Source organism: Belonocnema kinseyi, chromosome 7 (genome assembly GCF_010883055.1).
Source record: "Belonocnema kinseyi isolate 2016_QV_RU_SX_M_011 chromosome 7, B_treatae_v1, whole genome shotgun sequence".
NCBI lineage: Eukaryota > Metazoa > Arthropoda > Insecta > Hymenoptera > Cynipidae > Belonocnema > Belonocnema kinseyi.
Genome location: NC_046663.1, coordinates 46,918,394 through 46,941,926, shown reverse-complemented (window position 1 = coordinate 46,941,926; position 23,533 = coordinate 46,918,394). Strand labels below are relative to the sequence as shown.

The 23,533-nt window shown below is 28.6% G+C and overlaps 1 protein-coding gene across 1 annotated transcript in view; it reads right to left on the bottom strand.

The window, feature by feature from the left end:
- Nucleotides 1-21,165, bottom strand: part of LOC117176980 (plexin domain-containing protein 2) — a 71,884-nt gene extending 50,719 nt beyond the window's left edge. The window contains exon 1 of the mRNA XM_033367415.1: nucleotides 20,867-21,165. Coding sequence (XP_033223306.1) covers nucleotides 20,867-20,960 — 94 coding nt within the window. The 5' untranslated portion in view covers nucleotides 20,961-21,165. The remainder of the gene's footprint in view (nucleotides 1-20,866) is intronic.
- Nucleotides 21,166-23,533: the final 2,368 nt, after the last annotated feature.

The window sequence follows — 23,533 nt, the reverse complement described above, 5'->3', positions numbered from 1 at the left end:
TGACGCTTAAACTCATCCCTCGCTATAATGCCGGTCTCGGGTCTGGTCAGCACAGTAACGAGGGATTATTATCATGTCAACACTTAGGGCCGAATTAGGGCCACTTAGGACCCTCGGAACAGTACAAGCCCAGAGAGCGCGCGAAGTAAACAACTTTTAATACGACACCAAGGCAGTCAAGCGTGAAGCCGGCGCTACACCGGGTGGCATTTAAGCGAGGGATGAGTGTATTAAATTTTCTGATGATAAATTTCAACAAATTTTGCGAATTTTAGATACGAATTGGTCAAAAAATAACTTTTGATTAAAAATTGAACATTTTGCAAGAATGTTAAACGACACAGCCCAATAAAAATCTAATAAGTTTGAAAATCTTTTTCACATGTCAGAATTCACGGTTCACACTTTTTCACCTATTCCTCCCTTTTCCCATCTTTTCAGAAATTCTTTTTTCATTGACAATGAAGTGAACCGAATTAATAGAATCCAGTATGAAAATCCAAATATTTTTCGTTGAAAGTTAATTCATTTTAATTGAAAAGTCGACTATTACAGATTTGGTTGAAAATAAAAACAATTTGTTAAAAAGTCATATTACATGGTCAAAAATTTAACTACATGGTTGAAAGTTGAGGTACGCTGTTAAAAAATGATTTCTTTGGTTAAAGACATTTGGTTGAAAATGCATTTTAGTATTTGGGAAATTTAAATATTTGGTTAAAGATTCAAAGATTTTGTTAAACACTTAATTATTTTGTTGAAAGTTCAACTATTTTGTTAGTTAATGAAACCTCGTCAGGTTGGGTTTAAAAGTCAAGTAGTCAACTTTTTTCTAAAACATTCTACTATGTAGCTTCAAAACTTATTTTTTTGGTGAATTGTTTGGTTAAGAATTCAATTTTTTCATTGATTATTCATCATTTTAGTTAAAAACTTGATTTTTTTAGAATTAATTTTATTTTACTGAAAATTTAACATCATTTTTGGTTGAAAATTGATATTTTTAATTTAAAATTCATGTTTGTTAAAAATTCGTCCTTGTTAGTAAAAAATTTACCTTCTTGCTTGAAAACTCGTTGTTTTTCGTTAAAAATTCAAATGTATGGTTAAAAATTAACCTGTTTGATTAATGATTCAACTTTTGACTGAAAAGTCGTATTTTTTGGTTAAATTCAACTGTTTTCTCTTTAAAATGAAAATCTTTTTTGGTTTAAATATCGACTACAGTAGATTACACGACACTTCTCGTTTTCGGAGCTTTAGGGGAAGTGAACACGAAGTGTCAGAATACCCTCTACCCTGCGACACGCGAGAGCCACGTAACGCGCACGCGAATTTAAACGCTCTCAAGCGCCGTACAGCTTTGTCAAGTATCAAAATTTTGGAATTTTAAATTAGATTAAAATCCAAATTAAAAATCCTATTTAACGTTCGATAATCAAACTTATGCAAACTCCTGTTAAAAAAGAACAAGAATCCAACGACAACTGCATTGTCGTTGGATTCTTGTTTTTTTTTTTAACAGGAGTTTGCATCAGTTTGTCAAGTATGTTCGGTGAAAGTAAACCTTTCCTTCAGTAGCACCGAAACGAAAATCTTTTTGGGGGGAAATTGATTTAATTATGAATTTCGTGAAATTCATAATTAAAATTTTGAAATTTCAATTTAATTGGATCTTCAAGAAGATAATTGTTAATATCAGAACGCAAATTTTTAAAATTTCAAGAATAATTACCGATGCAAAGTTTGAAATTTTTTGAGTACTTTTTCTCCTTCTTGAATTGCTTTAAGGATACTTGATTTTGTTCCAGCAATGAGCCATTCACTTTTTTTACGTATTTTTGTTGGCGGCTCCATTGAAATTCTATTTTAAAAAATGTCACAATATAAGTTAAGGTATTTGGTAAAATGAGGCAAGGAGTGGGGGCGAGCGAACGAAGGAGATATCGGAAAACGAGAAGTTTCTTAGAGAGAAGTGTCGTAGAGTACTGTATTACATTTTTGATTGAGTTTTCTTTTGACTTGAAAATGCAACGAGTTGATAGAAAATTCGGTATCATTTTTGTTGCATATCAAAATGATATTGATGTTGGTATCATTTTGAACACTTTTTTACTAAGTGGGGGTAGAGTAAGCAGGTAGATATTGTTGAAACGGACATCGCCCAATTAATAGATTTTCAAAATGTAAATTGCAGGATACATTATCGACAGAATGTTAATCGATATCCAAAGGTCAATGGTGCCAGTAAGAATGGCACACGTGACACGGACTGAGGATTTTCAGGCCAGTGAGCAGAGTAATTACACATGACTAGTACGTTGTGCCGGTATCATGTGCAGCAGGCTGAACACGAGTAGAGGCGACTGAGACAGTATGAATGAAAGATAAAGAGAGAATGCAATGTAAGAGGGCTGGGTGAATAAAGGGGAAAGGAATAAAAAAAATAAGGCCAAAGACCTCATGGCACGGAAGAGATCGGAACAGTGTCACATTTTTCGGCGAAAGTGGCCATTGTTTCTGTCAGGTGTACCTACTGGGTGACACAAACATAAGTTATGTTTGATTCCATATTTCATTGAAGACAATAAAGATGTAACAAGCTGGAGTGTCGTCTGAACTGAAGATGAGGATATTTCCCCATCCTTCTTAACCATTTCCTTTCCCTTCTCTTCCTGACGTCATACTTTTTGCAGCGTACAGTTGAAAGAACCGTGGTTAATAACATGTTCAATATCACGATCGGACAATCTGTTAATGCCCATAAAAAATCGCAAATACAAATAAAAAAAGAAATTAAAAAAAGGGTTTTCCATATAATGAAAATAAAAGGGTTGAAACTTAAATCTGAACCGATAGTAGCACCTGAATTAATACAAATTTTGATGTTAAAGAGATTACTTTGAAAAATAGCTTTTAAAGAACAAGAAACAATCTGCTTCAGCCCGGATTTCAACCCGGAACGCCACTATCCGTGAAAGGAGCATTAACCTCGGTTAACGCCTCAGTGCCGTAATTAGTTAACGCTCCACTCATATAGATTGTGGTGTTTCACGGTTCAAATCCGGACTGAGGCAACTTTCTTCTTATTCTCGAAAAATTATTTGTCCGAAGTAATTGTTTTAACATCGAAATTTGTAAGAATTAAAAAACGTTAAACTCGGACGTTAACATCTTTAAATGGTTATAACATATACAAAATATTAATTAGTAGCATCTTAACAAAGGTATGCACTATTTATTGCACGTGGACACAAAAAATCCCAAAATGTTTCAGAAAGTAGTCGAAGGCATTTTTGGTTAGAGTTGGATTTTCATATATTTGGAATAGTTTTTCATGGGGGTATCCTGTTATATATCATCAGTTAGGGATTTATAATGCAATTAAGTAATCTGATGAGAGCAGTGTGCCCTGACATATTGGACAGAGACTGGTTTTTACTCCATAATTAATGGAATGGGTTGCAGTTACGTGCACGATGGGGGGGATCTACAGCTTAAGGTGGGATCCGAACCACCAGAAACTTGGGAAAGCTAAATAGAAAAATTTCCAGGAGTACCGGTTCAGGGATTGAACCCCGGACCTTTAACGCGAAGTCTGGGCCCTTAAACAACTAATTATAACTATAATTTCAATATAATATTATAATTATTAATATAATAATAATAAATAAACATTATAATTATAATTATTATAATTATATAATATGTATTGCAAATCAGAAATTTACCATGGACAGAAGTATTTATTCAGAATGATCCATTTTGTTCCTTATTTTATCAGGAAAATCTACCAATAGTTGAGAAAAAATCGCCTTTTCTTTACTATATTTATGCTTATTTCTGAATTTATACTGGTAAAATTACTATAAAAAATGGGAAAATTTCTAAAGTGTTCTAGGGTTTTCTTATTCTCTAAATTACTCGCAAAATTTCCGTACATAATAGACATATAACTCGATGCTTATTTCTTTTACCGTGTAAAATGACTTACACATAAGAACTTGTTGTGCTCGTCGATTCTCTAATTACGGCATTAAACGTAACACCTGCCTTATCAAAGAAACATTTTATAGAAACAGGAGTCTTTATATCAGTGTTACACCGATTAATTGAGACTGAAATATACTTTTATTAAATATGCTACTATTAAAAACTATGCTCTTCTTTTAAAGAAACGTTTATTTCAAAAAAATATTTTATATCAGAATTTTAATGAAATCTCTTTAAATGTGTCCCTTAACATCATAAATCTACTAACAACTAATCCGTATGCAGGCCTCGCACTGCTTTCTGACTTTCAAAATTGTATAAAAAAGTAGCCTCTGCCAAAAAAAAGTAGCTAAAAGTAGTCCAACTTTAAATATAAAGTAGCAAACAGTGACTTTTATATAATTCCCTTTTCACATAGAAAATTAATCTAAGTGTTGAATAAAAACAACAGGAAAGTAATTTCTTAGCTTTTAATTGAATAATCTCGATAACAAAAAACATTCAAGTAAAAACTCCTTAAGTTTTCTTTCAAACATAAGTAGAAATGCTAGGGTAAAATCTAAAATTCGAAATCACTATTTTAAGATAAAGCAAAAAAACACTCCCGAGCGGAAGTATTGGTAAATTAAGAACAGAAAAGTTTGATTACAAAAAATCATCCAGTCTTGTGAAAATAAATGTGGAAGTTGACAATCACAAAGTAACCCTGACAACAGATTTTAGAGGGTTTGGCTGCGGATTGCGATAAAAAATATAACATTTAGTCTAAATATAAAAGAAAAACTTACTCCAGAAATACTGAGTTTTTGATTGAGGGTAAAAAACTTATTATCTAACAAATTTAGTCAATTCCGAGTAAATTGTCCAAGAATTTTGAGGTTATAATTTCATGTATTGAAAGTAGGTTTTGGGTTCCGTGTATAAGAATCAAAACAAATTCGAACACATTTTTTTATCAAAACGTGTATTTGATTTTTTAAGAATCTTTTAGACAATAAACCATTTTCGAAAAAATGTGGTTATCTAGTTCCGTACTGCCACCTTTCAACTAAAAACTAATATTTGAAGGAAATAGTAATCTCATACATACAGTATATCAAACAAATTAACAAAATGGTAGCGATTTTACTCAAAATGTAGGTACAAAATTTACTTATAAAATCCCAGTCGTTTTATGTTCTACATTTGTACTATTATGCTAAATATTATTTCATCAAATTTCATCGTGTGCCAGCAGCTTCAAGGGGAGGGAGGTTTTTTTTTTGAAAAACGAAAATGTTACAAGGTGTGACAAAAGTCGACAGAATGAAATTATTTCTCTCAAAAAGTAACCACATTTTTTTATCAAACCCACAAAAATACAAATACGGTTTCTTAAGATAAAAATAATTACCTCCTTCTTTAATTTTTTTATTTTTAAAAATCACATAAATTTAAGCGTAAATAAATTTTATAGTTAATTGTTATTATTATTCACTCGAAAAAAATTCTTAAACCAAAAAAACCTATTTTCTTGGATATACATAAAATTTTATTTGCATCAAATAAATTTGGGTTGTTTCCACAAAATATTTGAATGACTCAACTAAATTTTTGTGTTGGTTCAACGAAATACTCCATCTTACTATAGCATTACTTATGAAATGTCGAGAACGCTACGCTATTCATTTGGTCAATAAATATATATGTAAGGCCCTTCACACCATCAATGAGGTTGATGGGGACTTATTCACACAATAAGCCACTGTTCTCGGCTTGTTCAATGATTCGTAACAATTTTATGACACACACACACACACACGCGCGCGCGCGCGACTGTTCCAAAAAAAGAGCAGTTTTAAGTAACTCCAAATAAACCCTATAAAAGTCCCACCTATGGATTAAAATATGCTTTTCAATCCAAGTAGAAAAAAACTCATTCTGGATTTTTCTCTGGTTATTAATTTGTACTCTAAACAGAAAAAAATCAACTTCTATGTACATTGTACACATTCTATGCAAGTTGCACCGCAAGTTTTTAACTGTGTATATGTGGTATATTTCAAAGTAAAAAAAAATTGATAATACAAGGAATGTAGATAATAAAATAAAATTCTTCGAATTCAAAGTATTTTTCGATTAAGTCGCTTAAGAATGTCATTGGTCCGGATTCTCACCTCGTGATTAACATTAGCTTATAGACACGCGCTTACGTGCTAATCGTGCTAAATCAGCTGGAGCTATAGTCTATATATTATGAGTGCGTTAAAATGTTCAATACAATTCTTTTAATACGCACAGAAAAAAACACAAACATTTCATTTTGAACAAAGAAATCGCGTCAAAATGTACTCAAACAAAATTAGAACATGTAGGGAAGACATGACATTTTCTGAGAAGTTTATGGTTTTCAGAACAGTTATTTCTGGAATAACAAAATTTTGTTACAGAAATTATTAACAATTGAAATTTAATGTTACAACATGATCAAGATTTTTCTCGTGAACCGTTAAACGGTTTTTACGATTCTTACATTAAAATTTCGGTTTAAAAACTTACACTCTAGAAATCTTCCTTCTAAATATTCAGTATTCTCTTTAAAAAATTTGTGTTTGCAAGTTATTCTACATTCTCTATATGAGTATACGTAGACATATTTTTACTCAGATTTCCTTGAATATCATATTCTTTTGTTCTCAAATGACCTGGTGTAGTGAATTTCTTTTTCTTTTTATTCCTTTTACAACACTTTTTATATTCCAACAATAGTCCGGAATCATTTTCACGTTCAATTTTTTTCGATACCAACGTTCCATTTCTCGCTTGTCTTGTTGATACCTTTCACCCTGCCCTTCCCCGTAGTCACTCAAATTGTTTGGAAAGTAGTCAATATGTAAACAAGGGAAATGCAATTTTAATAAATTCGCATACTAAAACATTTATATCCCGAGAAATAATAGAAACTACTTAGTATTTCTTTTAGCATTACTGTAAAAAATTGTAAAATAACGTGCACAATAAATGTTTCTTTGATAGAAAAAAAAAAAAATTGTATTTAAGCAATTGATATTTTTGAACAAAATTTAATGTTTTTTGTTCGAAAGAAAGATTTCTGAATTGCATGCTTTTATACAAAAATTTCAACCTAAGAATCCTCAAATCCGTTTAGCCGTTCATGAGAAAAATGTTAAACAAGTTGTAAAATTAAATTTTTATTGATTATAACTTTTTCAAAAAAATTTAATTTGCGACAAACACCTTGGAAAATCTTTTCGAACAGAAGGGCTGTAAATAAATTTATCTTACAGGGAAAAAAGACTTAAATTCCATGAAAAATTGTTTAAAAATGTATATATATTTGATATAGGGTCAAACAAATATTTTTTTGATTCAAACGAACATTTTACTGAGTGAAGTGAAAAAAAAACAGAACAGAAAGAGGAAACGGCTATATTAAATCTGTCACTTTTCTAAAAAAAACATGTGTAAATATTTTCGGTTATAACTCAGCAAGAAATGAAGGTTTGTTGGTTCGTTCGTCTAATTTTAAAATTTATATCTTGCTGACAAACATTTGCTTTAATCAGACTTTCAATTCTATTTTAAGGAATTTTAAGGCCATGTGAAGGTAACCTCATAATTTTGTTCACATTTTGTTTTGTGCAATTTACGTCGACACGAGTTGCAAATTTGAGAACACAAAAATAACACTAAGGAACATTTATCTGGCCCTAAATTTTTATAATAACAAAAAAGCAACAAAAATAAAACGTTTTTTTAATTATAAAAAATTCCCGGTATCTCATTTTGTGTGAACGTAAATTTGAAGCATATTCTATCTGTTTTAGTGGAATTACTTAGTCTTTTGAATTTTAATCTTCATTATTAACATTCAGAAGGTTTTAGCATTAATATAGACTATTGAAACTTCAATCAGGGCAGAGTAATAAATTACCTAAAGTCTTTTAGTTTGGGGAGGCCGAGAATTTTTCTTTGGTTAAAAATGCAACTGATTGAATATTCAACACTGAAAATTTGTTTTATTCTTAGTTGAAAAATTATCAGTTTTAGTAGAAAAATCATGTATTTTGTTAAAAATACCTCTTTCTGATAGAAAATTAATCCTTTTGATTGAAAATGTAGCTATCTTGTTAATTATTTATGTATTTTGTTGAAAATTCCTCTTCATGATTATGAAGCCTTTTGTCGACAATTCGACTTTATTGGATAAATTCAACTGCTTTTGATTTTTAATAAAAATATATTTTGTTGAAATTTCACCTTCAAGTTGAAAATTAACTTTTTTTACTACAAATTAAACTACTTATTTGAAAATCCAATTGTTTGGTTGAAAGTTAACTTTTTTGTTGAAAATTAATTTTTTCCGGTTGAAAAAATCTACTTTTTTGTAGAAAATTCGTTTACTGAATTTAAAATAATTTCTTTTTAAAAGAAAATTTAAATATTCTATTTTTGGTTAAAATAAATCATATATGTGTTTTAAAATTTATATAATTGGTCGAAAATCCGTCTTTTTTATAGAACATTAATCTCATTGGCTTAAAACTCAACTGTTTTATATAAAGCTTGCCTTTTTGGCATAGAAATCCACATTTTTCACACCTTTTTTTCTTCTTAATTAACTGAACAAATTTTCTTGGTTAGAATTTCAACTCGTGTTAAAAACTCGTCAATTTTAATTTGAAAATATACTTTTTTTGGTTTGCATTTTGTTGTTTTTAAAAATGCAACTTTATGGTTGGAAATGAATCCGTTTGGTTGAGGATTCAACTATTTTGTTAAAAATTCTTCCTCTTTGGTAAATTAAACTGATGTTTCTTAATGAACATCTTTTCTTGGTTAAAATATCAAATATTCAATTTTTTATTTAGAATTCTTTTTTTTTCTTTGAGCTACTTTATTAATTCAAAAGCACTTACGGACCCTAACAAAGCAGGGTTCCTGGTTAAAAGTTTCCGAAATGTTATGTTATGTTTGATCGGACCTAAATTTTCAGGATAAACTACTTGTAGCATACCAAAACTTTTATTCTTGATGCTTTTTGAAAGCGTATTGTATTTTTTCAAGAAGCAACAGCTGCAATGGTTTAAGATTCTTGAAAGGATCCCCACTCCCAACTTTCCAGACCTGACCTTCCGGTTTGAGGTTTTGGGTGCAACGAACACACGTGGTCTTTACACTAGTGTTAGTTTTTATACGTTTCACGATTTGAAGCTTCGAAATACAGACGAACACCCACACCTTACAGTTAACAGTTTTACGCCTACGAAGTTTCTTTTCTTCACACCTCTTATTTTCACATAATGCAACGAATCATTTTTAAAATCTTATTTATTGCAGTACACACTCTCAGAGAAAAGATTCTTTGATTCAAAGAAAAATATTCATTGGCTCTCAGACAAAAAAAATGGTTTTTTGTTCCCAACAAATTTTTCTTTCAATTAAAATGATTGTCTTAATTTTGAAGATAATTTGACTAAAACAAATATTTTTCTGAGTGTAAGGACAATCATTTTTCAAAATTTTCCCGGGTGTCCAGCGGAGATTTAGCATGGTGTCTTCTCAAATCCTGAAAAAATCACTGGCAATTCCAGGTTTTTTTTTTCAAGTATCCCATTTAAATTCATAGCAATGTACATAGTATTTAAATTGTTTTTTTATTTGTCGTCCAAAACCGGGCTTTATATTTTTCCTAAAATGGATACTCTAAAAAATTATTCCTTTTCCGACACGCTGAGACACTCGTCTTAAATTCAATATATACAATATTCGTTCCGTCCACAAGAAGCCATATTATGAAGTTGAAGCCTGATGAATGCCCTTTCGTTACCCGGTTGATAACGATGATTATAAAAGTCGTGCCTGGATTCACCGAAATTCGCTGCACATTCGAAATTCGGCGACTGCAGCACAAAAACATCCGGTGAGCCTAGACACAGACTTTAAATAGCCCAAATTGCTAGAATTACACGTCAGACTAAATTTATCGTTTTCAACAAATTAGATTAATTTTTAACAAAATAGTTGAACGAATAGTCGATAAACGAAAAAACGAATTTTCACTAAAATAGTTCAATTGTCGGCCATTTAGATGACTTTTGAACTAAAAAGATGAATCTTTAATTATTTAAGAAAAGATACATATTTAACAAATTAATTGAACTTTTGACAAAAAAAAACATCAATTCTCAACGAAAAATATGATAGGTGATATTTCAACAAAAAAAATTTTTTAATTTCAAGTGAAAGATGGAATGAGGTATGTTAAGCTGGCATAACACTATGAAGGTATAGAGATGTAACCTATTTCATAATTTAGGGTTCATTTAGGGCTAATTTGGGCCCGTGCTCCTAAATTTTGGGCTCTTTTATTTAAAAAAAAATAATGTTTGCGCTAGCTTAACGTTAAGCTGGCCGAACATTGCTGTAAAACGTGCTAAAAATGATTTCACGCAAAATTCACCTTATACAATAATTTAGGGCTCTGGGACCTTAATAATGAAAAATAAAAAAATGGTTTAAACAATTTTTGTTCAAACAATTCTAGTAAAAATGAAGTAAACAATTTTCTTCCTTTACCCTATGTGAAGGCTCACTTGGGGCTCCATAAATATGGCATTTGAATTTTACAATAAGTTGTTTAAACAATTATTTTTTGAACAAATTTGCAACAAAAAATATTTTCTTTTCTGCTGCATAATTTCAGGCTCATTTAAGGCTCCTGAAAAATCATCGACCGAAGGTCGCGCGATATTTCCTTTGCCCTGTTATTGATATGGTGTTGTGCCACCTTAACACTATAAAAAAATACACGAAGAAAACAATTAAACCCATTTTTATACCTCGCATAATTTAGGGCTCATTGAGTACTAATTTGGGCCCATGGTCCTAAATTTTGGGCTCTCGTACTTTTTGTAAAAAATAGTCTTTGCAATAGCTTAAGGATAAGTGGGTTTAAGATTGCTGTAAAACGTTATAAAAATGATTTTACAAAAAATTCACCTTATAGAATAGTTTAGGGCTCAATAAGGGCTCTAGGAATATATTAATTGAAAAATTTTTAAAAAATGTTTAAACAATTTTTGTTTAAAAAATTTTGCCAAAACAAAATATTTTCTTTTCTTTTCTCTTGCATAATTTCAGGCTTATTTAAGGCTACTGAAAAATCATCGACCGAAGGTCGCGTGATATTTCCTTCACCTTTTTTTTTGGTTATACATGGTGTTGTGCCACATTAAAGTTATAAAAAATAAACGAAGAAAACAATTAAACCCATTTTTACTCCTCGCATAATTTAGGGCTCATTGAGGACTAATTTGGGCCCGTGGTCCTAAAATTTGGGCTCTTTTCTATTATGAAAAAAATAGTGTTTGCGCTAGCTTAACGTTAAGCTGGCCGAACACTGCTGTAAAACGTGCTAAAAATGATTTCACGCAAAATTCACCTTATACAATAATTTTAAGGCTCCTTTAGAGCTCTGGAAACTTGATAATGAAAAATAAAAATAATTGTTTAAACAACTTACTGTAAAATTCAAATGCCATATTTATGGAGCCCCAAGTGAGCCTTCACATAGGGTAAAGGAAGAAAATTATTTACTTCATTTTTACTAGAATTGTTTAAACAAAAATTGTTTAAACAATTTCTTTTAATTTTCCATTATCATATTCCCAGATCCCTAAAAAGATGAATTTTGCGTGAAATCATTTTTAGCACTTTTTACAGCAATGTTCGGCCAGCTTAACGTTAAGCTAGCGCAAACACTATTTTTTTTTTTAAATAAAAGAGCTCAAAATTTAGGACCACGGGCCCAAATTAGCCCTAAATTATGAAATAGGTTACATTTCTATACCTTCATAGTGTTGTGCCAGCTTAATATACCTGATGGAATGGTTACTGGTTAAATTTTTAGTTAAAAAAATTACTTTTCTCTAATAACAATAAAAACGAATTTTCAACCTGTTGAATTCAGCAAAGAAAGACAAAAAAAGTTAAATTCTTTCAACCAAATAGTTGCATTTTCAACAAGAACAAAACACTAATCAAGTGTAGTTGTTTTAAACGAAAAAAAAACAAACAATTTCTCAACAAAAATTGTAATAGTTGATATTTCAAGTAAAAAAAAATTTAAATTTTTTAAAAAGCAAATGATTTCTACAAAGAAAGACGAATTTTCAAGAAAATAGTTAATTGGTCTACCAGCATGTTCATTAATAAGCAAATAGTTGAATTTTCAACGAAATAGTTAAAACTGTCAACCAAATAGTAATTGAATCTTCTACACATATAGTTGAATTTTAACCCAAACAGTCGAACTATTAATAAAGCAGTTAAATTTTTAACCAAAGAGGATGACCATTTGACATAATTATAGAATTTTCAAGAAAATAATTAAATTTTACACCAAATGAAAAATTTGGTGACAAAAAAGATTTAACCAAAAATATAAATATACACAATAGTTAAACTTTTAACAAAATATTTGAATTGTCAACAAAGCTTTTAGACATTTATGGTATCAATGATAAAAGTGAATTTTCAAGCTATAAGCAGGCGAATTAAAGTTTAATTTTTTACCGAAATATTTTATTACAACCAAGAAAAAAGAATTTTCAACAAACAAAAATTAATTCTCAATCAAAACGTTCAGATTTTCTATAAAAAAAGACAAATGTTCAACAAAACACTTGAATTTTCAACAACAAAAAATTTAATTTTCAACGAAAATAGTTAGATTTTCTTATTAAGTTCTATTAATTCAGTTCAAAATTTAAGCGACGGAAAAACGAAAAAAGGGAAAATTTCTTGAAAACAGGGGGGAAAAAGTACATTTCAATAAAGGGGCAAAAAATATTGATGTAAAGTATATAAAAATACATTTGGGACCCTTCAATTGAATTTTGAACCGAAAAAATATGAATGTTCAAAAAAAATTAATTTTCAACCAATAAAGATGAATTTTGAACGAAAATAGATGAATTTGTTTACCCCAAAAGACGTGCTTTCAAGAAAAAAAATTAACTTTCAACTAAATATTTTAATCTTCACAAAAAATTGCAAATGTCAACGAAACCGTTAAATTTTGTTATTCATATGAGCTTTAAGAATATTTTTATTGGCACATTTAGATAAATTCAAATAAACTACTCCGGAAAGTGACCTACTCTCGAACAGTTCCCCAATGTTGATGAAATAATGGATAAATTGAAAAAAATTAGGTGTTCAAACTTATTTCATGTAGCCAACTACATCTCTCACACGCCTCCTTTGTAAAAGCTGTAAGGATAGAGAAGACGAGACATGGGGCAATGCCGCCTACTGTGAAAAATAACGGTCCAACGTAAAATTGTTGATCAAAGATTGCAACTACCACGCTATTAATTAAATTCTAATTCACAAAAAATTAATTTAGTTGAGACCAGCTTACGGTAGATAATTAAACTGATATTGATATCATTAATTAAAAGCACAAATACACCTAAACTAATTAATTCTAATTTAAATTTATTAACACATATAGTGCAGTACCTATTAATTAAATTAATTTCGTTATTTTACATACATTAGTATTTTTAATTAATGGGCGGGCTTTCCACAATACCATACTACTATCTTTTACCCGCTAAACATTACTGTGAAAAATAATTCAAAAAGTTACGGAGACTTTAGGGAAATATCTCATTATTCAGAATATACATTTACTGTCGCCTTCTCTTCTTCAATTAAGCTTCAGCTCTCGTCCCTGTCTTTATAAGACATTACATAGGGCCTCCTACGTCGATATTAGCTTAGACTGCTTAGAGTTAGATCTAGAATCTAGATGCGAATAACAATTGTACAGTGCAATGAACTTCTGACGATATTGGTGATATCAATAATAACAGTACATGAAATAAAGCAATTTTAAATTAAAATTTCAAATTGATTATTCTTTTCACAGCTGATCGTCTGAATGTTGCAACATTTTGATCAAAATCCCTGACTTTTCCTGAGCAATAAAATTCCCTGGGAAATGAAACTAATGTTTAAAATACTGCACCCCTGAATTGCTTTTAGTTTATTTCGAGGTTTATTTTATCAATGTTAGATTTTTAACTAAATAAATTTTCCACTAAAGAGAGGAATTTTCAGATAAAGTTAGGAATTTTCCAAAATATAAATGAATGACCAAGATATTGCATTTTTTTAGAATAGAGTTGAATTTTAACACAAAAAGGATGACTTTTCAATCCGAAAGAACGAAAGTTCTGCCCAAATAGACGAATGTCAACTAAAATGATGAATTTTCCACTTAAAAAGACGAATTTTCAATAAATAAATATTTTTCAGTCCAGAAAGAAAAAACAGTGCATCCAAATTGTTGAACTTTTAAGCCAAAAGAGAGCAAAGAGGTTAATTGAAGAAAAAAAATGAATTTTTTAGGATACAGTTTGGGCTTTGCAACACAAAAACATGAATTTTCTACCGAAAAAGATGACATTTTAACAAAATAATGAAATTTTCAATCGAATACTGGAATTATTAACCAAATACTGGAATTTTCTGACGAAAAAATGAATTATCAACCAACTCATCGAATTTTAAAACAAAATAATATTAAACTTTAACCAAGAATCTCAAAATATATAGTAGTTGATTATTCACAAAAAACAGAAAATTTCAACAAAATAGTTACCTTTTCAACCTACAATTTGAATTTTAAACAAAAATGTTAATAATCAACAAAATAATTACATGTTTGATTAAAATAATAATTAAAACAATAAAAATATAAAGTTTCAACAACAAAAAATCAAGTCATCTAAAATGATTAATAGGCAGCCAACAAATGAAATTTTAACAAGGTAATTTAACTTTTAGCTTAAAAAAGACAAATATTCCACCAAAAAGATTAACTTTCTATAAGAAAGTTAAATTTTCAAAAAAAAAAAAAAAAAATATATATGGAATTTCAAGAAAAAAGTTGCATTTTTAATAAAAAAAAAGAAGAGAAAGTATCAATCAAGATTAGTTTTCTGCAAACAAGACGAATTTTCAATTAAAAAATATCAATTTTGAACCGATAATAGAAAGGTTACATTTTCAGTTATAAAATTAATTTTTAACAAACAAAAAACGAATTTGCAACAAAATAGTTCAATTTCAAACCAGAGATAAGCCTTCAACAAAAATTAAAAAAAAATAATATCCAACTAAAGTTGAAATAGTTAAATTTTCAGTTAAATAATTAATTTAAAAAAAAATAGTTTTCAACAAAATAGTTAAACACGCTTAACGAACGAGATAAGTTTTGAATTAAAATGCTGAACCTTTAACTGAAATAGTTCAATTGTGAGTTAAAAAATTAACTGTGCGACCAAAAAAGAAATTACGAGTTTAAAAAAGGATCAAATTTTAGAGCACAAAAGATTTACAGTTGAATTTTGAACGCCAGAATGTGATTTTGTTAACAAAAGAGTAAAATTTATAACAAAATAGTTGAATTTTCAATCAGAAAGGATAAGTTTTTAACAAAACTTTAAAATTTGTAACTAAATAAAAAAGAAAGAAGTAGAAATACAAGGGAAACAAATTAAATTCTAAAAGATTATTGGCAGATATTTAAAATTTCTCTTATAAAAATGGCCCGACTTTCGCAAGATTTTTATCAAAATCCTTGACTTTTCTGACCAATAAAATTCCCTGAGTGTAAATGTAAATTCCCTGCTAGAGTAAATTAATTTTAGTTTATTTCAACAATGACTTCCCTGAGTAATTGCACAATCGCATTGAGTAATTTCCTCACTAGTTGAAAGTAGATACAATAGCTTTTTGCGATAAATAGAAGCTCATAGGCAATGGTAGTTGGATCGATAGATCAACGAACTGTAGATAAGAATAAGCATTTCAAATGCACAGGAGGTATAGTTTTCCGATTCATGATTTATAACTTCTGTTCAATCGAGTAATACTTATTCTACTGTAAAGAGTTTCATAGACAATAAGAAATACATTAAAACTGTATTTGTTCAATATTTGAAATATAAAAACATTTAATGTTTAACAGAATAGTTCAATTTTCAAACTAAAAAGATGAATATTCAAAACTAAAAGACAAATTTTAAACAAAAGATTTGAATTTTCTGACAGAACATTTTTTCAGTCAAGAAAGAAAAACATTTAACTGAATTTTAACAAAGTAGTTTTAACTTTCAACCAGGATTTTTTTAAAAAAGTATAGATTTTCCAACAAAATATTTAAATTTTCAACAAAACAAGAATTTTTTAATAAGTAGTTTATTTTAATATTAAATTTAAGAAAACAGAAGTTTTTAAACTAAAAAAAAAACAATTTTAAATCAAATAGTTCATTTTAAGGTTCAAAACTTAATTTTGAACGCAAAAACAAATTTTCAATAAAACAGTTAAATTTCAATCGAAAGTAATAAATTTGCAAGCAAAAATGAAACAGTTCACTCTTCAGTTTATTTTTCAACGAAAATGAATGAACTCTCAAACAAGAACAATAATCTTCAGACACATAAGAGCATTTTCAACTAAAAAGATGAATTTTCAGCAAAGCATGTAAATTTTCTAATAAAAAAGATTAGTTTTTAACCAAAAATTAAATACAAATAAAAGACCAATTTTCAGCAAAATAGTTCAATTCTCTACCAAAGAGAAGAAACTTCAACTGATAAAATTGTAATAAAAAACAGTTGAATTCAGTCAAAGAAAAAAAAGGCGATATTTTTTGCTATGGAAAAATATAAAACTTTTGAAAATACGTACCTACTTTGAATGTTATTTCAGTCAACAATAATGTTATGTTTGCTAAATTCAAAAACTATGCAAGAAAAACTTCCCCTACTTAAAATATTAAATTTTTTTCTTTTCAAATTGAATGACTGACACTTTCACTCTATTTTATGAGTGAACTATAAACTTTTATTCATAATTTGTATAAAAAAGATATTTTTATTTTCGCAGAACTCGGACCGGAACAGATCGCGCACTCTGGTGAATGGTAAAAACTACCCCATAATAAAATTGTTAACCATAAAGAATGGACTTTCAGCGAAAAATAGTAGGATTTTTTTATTGGATTCTATTAATCTGTTCGCATTTAAGGTGAAAAACGAGGATTGTTTTGAAAACAGAAAAAAGATAAATTATTTTAAACCGGGGAATAAGGAAAAGTGCAAAGTCTGCTATATTTAGAGGTATCGTGATTGGAAGCACAACAAAATAAAAACAAAATCTTGAAACATTCTTATCAAAGCAGATAAAAGTATATGTAGTGGAATCGTAAGAAGATAAGACTTGGTAACGTTTTCATTGTCAAGGATTTATTCGACGCATTTTTTTATTATTTATGATCTCTACGTGAGATACAATCGAATCTTGATAGAATCAAATCTTGTAACTGTCGTATATCTGGAACTGATAAGGTTTTATCCGGGTTATCAATAGTGAATCTATATATAGATATACATATATAAGTTATTTCGAATATGATTAACATTCTTAAAAGGTGTTTTTTTCAAACAGGACAATCAAGGATCCAATTTCGTTTACTTAAATACTTTTATTCCCTGGATGGTAAACTACATCATATCCTATATGTCATGATCGAGGTCATGATCTTAACAATTCTATTTCGAACTATTCTGTGATTAAAAATAATTCTAGCGATAGGTTTTTCAACGTCCAGATGCTTTTACATGTTGTTTTTATTTATTTATTTTTTTTTTACAACATTAAACTACATTCTTTTACTCAAAATTTCTTACTTTACTGGTTCATATGAAAATAAGAGTTGGTTGAAAAATTATGTATGCAATTATGGTTCAAATAATATAAAGCCCGTATATAATATAATTTAACATTTTCGAATCTTTTTTTCCATATAGTCTTTTTTTAAACGGAATTAAATAGTTTCCGAGCATAATTAGAAACTTTTTTAATTGATTTATTTCAACCAAAATACATTACTTTTCTAACACAAAAGATGGATTTTGAATCCAAAAGGACGAATTTTCAACAAAACAGTTGAATTTTCGAAAAAAGTTGACTTATTAACGACATAGTAACAGTTTAAACAAAATATGTCATCAAACTTTCAACGAATAGTTGAATTTTCAACCTACAAAGGTGAATTTTCAACCGAATGAATAAAAACAGGAAAAATTGAATATCAATCAAAAACCGTGTAATTTTCAAACAAATATTTCAATTTGCACAAAAAATTATTTATAACAAAACAGTTGCATTTACAACAAAATTTGTAGTGAAACTTTAACTTATGGTTGAATTTTTCACAAAAAAAAGATGAAAATTCAAAGAGAAAATGTTCCATTTTTAACCAAATAATTCTATTTTCAGGTCAAAAAGACGAATTTTTTATAAGACAATACGATTTTCAAACCGAAAATTTCAATTTTCAACAAACATATAAATTCTTAACGATAAATGTAATAGTTGATATTACAACAACAAAAAACCAAGCAATATGGAAAAAATGGTTTAATTTTCAAGAAAATAATTTAAATTTCAAAAAAATATTAGAATTTTCAACCTATAAAGATAAATTCTCAATAACAAAAAAAAAATAATAATTGATATTTCAACCAAAAAACATGAAATTTCTATCATAAGGGATGATTTTTGAAACCAAAAAGGTGAATTTTCAACAAAGAAGATAAATTTCCAACCAAAAACATACATTTTTTTACCATAAAATATGAATTTTTAACAAAATCAGTTAAATTTTTAAACAGCGCAATGAAATTTCACCTAAGAAGATTAATTTTCTACCAAAAAAGAAAACGAATTTTCAATAATAAGCATGAATCTTTAGCTAAAAAAAGATCCGTTTTCAACAAAAATGAAATATTTATAATTTCAGTTTAAAAGGAACTGAATTAAAAAAAAAACCAATTTTCAACAACATAGTGCATATTCAAGTAAAAGGATCAATTTTCAAACAAAAACAGTACAGTTGAATTTAATAGTTAAAGTTTAACTTTATATTTAATAGTTAATGTTAAAATGGAACATTTAAATTATTAATTCAAAAATTAATTTTCAACAAATTTAAAATTAATTTTGAACAGAATAGTTCAATTTTCAATCACTAAACAAGTTTTTTGAATTAAATTGATGAAGCATCAACAACAACAAAAACTTTTAACAAAGCAGTTCAACTTTTAAATAAGTAGTTCAATTTTCAATGAAAATTCTAGTATTTTTCTGATATTTCCACGAAGAAATATTTTAATTTGAAACCAAAACCAGTTGAATTTAACCAAAGAAGATGTATTTTTAACAAAACAGTTTGAACGTCTTTGGAAGAAAAAGATGAGTTTTCACAAACATAAAAAGGTAGAATTTTAATGGTAAAAAAACGAATTCTCTACAAAACCGTAGAATTTTCAAACCGAAAATATGAATTTTCCACAACAAAAAACGTTAATATTAGACCAAACAGTTGAAATTTCGGCCCAAAAATACGAATTTTCAACAAAACACCTGAATTTTTAACCAGAACATTGACTTTTTTGTTTTGAACCAAAGGGTTTAATTTTGAACAAAATAGTAAAATTTACGTTCATGTCTAAGCCTAATATATAAAATATTTTTTCAAGATTCATATATTTTTTTAAATAATTGAGTACAATATTTTAATTATTTAAATACTTCCTAGAACTCCAATTTCTTATAACAATTGGATGTATTCCTTTCTTTTTATACATTAGAAAAACTTTCACACATGTCAAGTTTTTGAATTGAATTCAACAGTCGGAATGAAACTGCGTATTTATAAATTGCGAACAAAATTTATGTCCGCTTCATGAAAAATCGCGAACTTTCATTTTCGGACATGAAAAATAATAACATAGTACAAAAAATCAGGAATTCAGGACGATAAAAACTTCGGACATGTCCTGATAAATCGGGACTTTTGATCATCCTACTCTCATAGAAATTCCCTGACTTTTTCAACATTTTTTTTTTCAAAACCCCTGACCTACGCTCACGCTCATATTTTAGGCACTTTGTTATTAAAATTTGTAAGGAGACTGGAAACGATCTTAGAGTGCGACCATGTTTCCTTTTTCAGTCGTTAGGTATCGATCAAGGTGATCCGCACGATCCGACGTTATGACGCCAAATATGAGAAAATGTAAACAGGCTACAAAAAAAACCTTAGCATCAGAGTTCTGTAGCTGCGTACGTAATTTATGTAAATTTGTATGTAGCAATACATATTTTTAAATTTTCTCTGATGCAATTAGGTGTGAGAAGAAAAATCTCCAATTTCTGCTAGTAGATAGTGTATTCAATCTAATTTATAGTGATTAACAGTACTTTTCGAATTAGTCATTGACTTTGTACGTGAAGCGTAAATCACAAAATGTTCCGGTTGGAGGCATGATTACTAAAGTTTTTCCTTCGAATGGTTTTCTCGTCGCGAATGGCCTTCGACTAACTGGTAGTGTTAGTTTTGTATACAAGATATACTTTAAAAGGTTTAACTATTTCTTCAAATTGGTAGTCCAAGAAAATATATAATTAACATGCGGTTCATGAATAATGCGAAAGTTATTCACTGACTCAAAAAGTCGTTTCAAACGAAAAATACTTTCAATGAATTGTTTTTAGACAGGTTATTATAAAAAAAACATTGTGTAACTACAAAAAATGAATTGCTCCAAAATACCATCTACCTGCAAAGTGACATTTCTATTAAAGAAACGTCATTTTACGTTTTCTCAAAGCATTACACTCGCTGGAAATAACTTCTGAATCAGAATAAAAACGCAATATTTAAGATATCCGTAAAATTGAGCATTTTTCTAAGTATCGAAATCTTGCAATCCTGGAAACTGACCTGCACTTATATCTGCCTGCAATCCAAGCGCAAAAAGTATTTGAAGTATTAACAATACACTTCCACGCATAAACCACCACTGATCACACGCCATATTTCTCAACCAAGAAATGATCTAATATCGATACAAAATTGAACCAATAAATATGTTGAAGCACGCGCGTCCCGCGGACTTTCTTGTCGTCAAGACCACGCGATAGGAAAAAAAACAATTTTAAGAAAATGTTAAGTGTAACACGACTAATTTCAAAGACTTTCCTTCAAGAAGAATACAGCAGAGCAGGAACGATGCGAACTGGTTGAGAGAGCGGACTGGTGGCTGGCAATTGGCTGTGCTAATGCCAAAGTGCTCACGGTTCAGGGAGGGGATTTTAGCGATTTAGGCGACATCCGTATGTATCTTAGGAAATTAAGAGGCTAAATTTTTTACTTTTAAAAACTAATTTAATTCCATTTGGTCAAAAATACTGCTATAGATTTTATTTTCCTTTTTTAAAAAAGTCGTCATTTGCGCGTTAATATCCCTGGATTTTTATTTCCTTACATAAAAAGTATAAACAATTTAAGAGTCCATTATTAAATACATTTTTTAAATTTTAAGAGTTTGTTACATTTTTAAATCAATAATGAATCATTTCTAATTGAAATTTAAAAAATATATTACGAACGATTTTGAATTGAAAACGTTCCAAATCGAACAATTAAAAATTAGGTACAATTTTAGATAAGATAAAAATTTGCAATCAATATTTTGAATAGAATAAAAAGGAATTAAACTTGTATAATTTCTAAAAAGAAGCATGTTAAATTTATTAATTTGAAATTGAAAATGTTTGAAATTGATAAATTTATAATCAGAAGCTCTTAAAATTGAACAATTTTGCAGTATAATTGAAATTGAAATTGTATAATCTCTAATTCAGAGTATTCAAAATTAAATAAAAAGAAATTGGAGATTTTTTAATTTAAATAATTTTCAATTCGAAGCGATTAAAATTTGACGTTTTGAATTTGAAGACTAAGCTTCTGAAATTTCAGAATCTTAAATTGTTGTCACAAAAAAATAATTCAACATTATTATTCGAGAGACTTGAAAACAATACAAAGAATTTAGAATAATTGAAAAAATTCATCTAGATCAGTCAATTCAGAAAATTTCATAAATCCAGAGGAATATAGAGAAATAGAAGGACCTCAGGGATTTGAAAGGATTCAGGGAATTCAAAGAACTCTGAAAATTTAAGGAATTTGGGATATCCGTGTATTCTATGAATTCAGGAAATTCATAGAATACACGGAATTTCAGGAATTTTCAATATTCAAGGAATTTCAGCAATAAATTCAGGGCATGCATAATTTTGAAGCATTTCACGGAATCCAAGAAATTCAGGGAATTCAGGATAATTGAAGATTTTAAGAAATTTAAGAAATTAAGAGAATTTACCATATGCCAAGAATTCATAAAATTCGTAACATTAATGAATTTCAGAAAATTAAGATAAATCAAGGAAAATGAGAGAATTTCATAAATGTAGAGAAGTCAAGGAATTTAGAAAGTTCAAAGAATTTATTAAATTCAAGGAATTCAAAATATTCCAGGAATCCAGGTAATTCATTATATTTAATTAAATCAGGGAATTCAGAATGTTCAACAAATTCAAGGATTTTTGGGAAATTAGAGCATTAAGGGAATTCAAATAATTCGTGAAATTAAAAAATTAAAGAAGTTCAGAGAATTTAGAGAAATCAAGGAATTTAAGGATTTTAGGAAATTTAGAATATTCCAGAAATAGAGGGGGTTTGGAGAATTAAAAAAGATTTCAGGACTTCAGAATATTAAAATACTTATGAGAATTCAAAGAATTTTGAATAGTCATGAAATTCAGGATATTCAAGCAATTTAAGGATTTTAGTAAATTCAATGAATTTGGGAAATTTCAGAGCATTGAAGTAATTGAAATGATTCAGAAATTCCTAAGAATTTAATGATTTCAAAAATTTAATAAAAGAATTCAGAAAATGGAGAATATTCAAGAATAAAGACAAAAATATGATTTTTTTAAAATGTCAAAAAATGGCACTTTTTAAGATTGAGTTAATTTTTATAAAAATTATTTTTTCGTAGTATTATGCATGGTATATCTCAAGTTTGCACTGGAGAAAAAAACTATAATTTCTTTAGACCTCAAAAAAATTTTTTCTTAATCTTTACAACTGTTAAAAGAATACGTGTCATAGTAAAATCACAATTTTTTAGGAAATGTACAATCTAAGAAATTATTTTTTTTTAATTCTAATGAAATTGTGCCTTGTTTGTCAATTGTAACTAAAGTCATATGACATACATAAAAATGTTAACAAAAATTATCTGAATCTTATACAATGTTCTTTTTTCTAAAAAAATTCTTCTTGGAACGAAAGTTATATTTCAAAAATTTTAATAATATATTAGCATTTAACAGCAAAACCATACAACAACGAACTATCTATAATTTTCTCACTCATAGGTCTTTTCTTAATTCTTAAGATTGTTGACCTTATCGAGACACCGCAACGCATAGGGCCATTTTTTACAGTCTGTCAAGTTAAAGCGTGGGTGGCTTTACTCGCAGTCGGTAAGGTGTATCGACATGATTTTGGTGTCAAAATATTAAGAAGAGCTCCCTC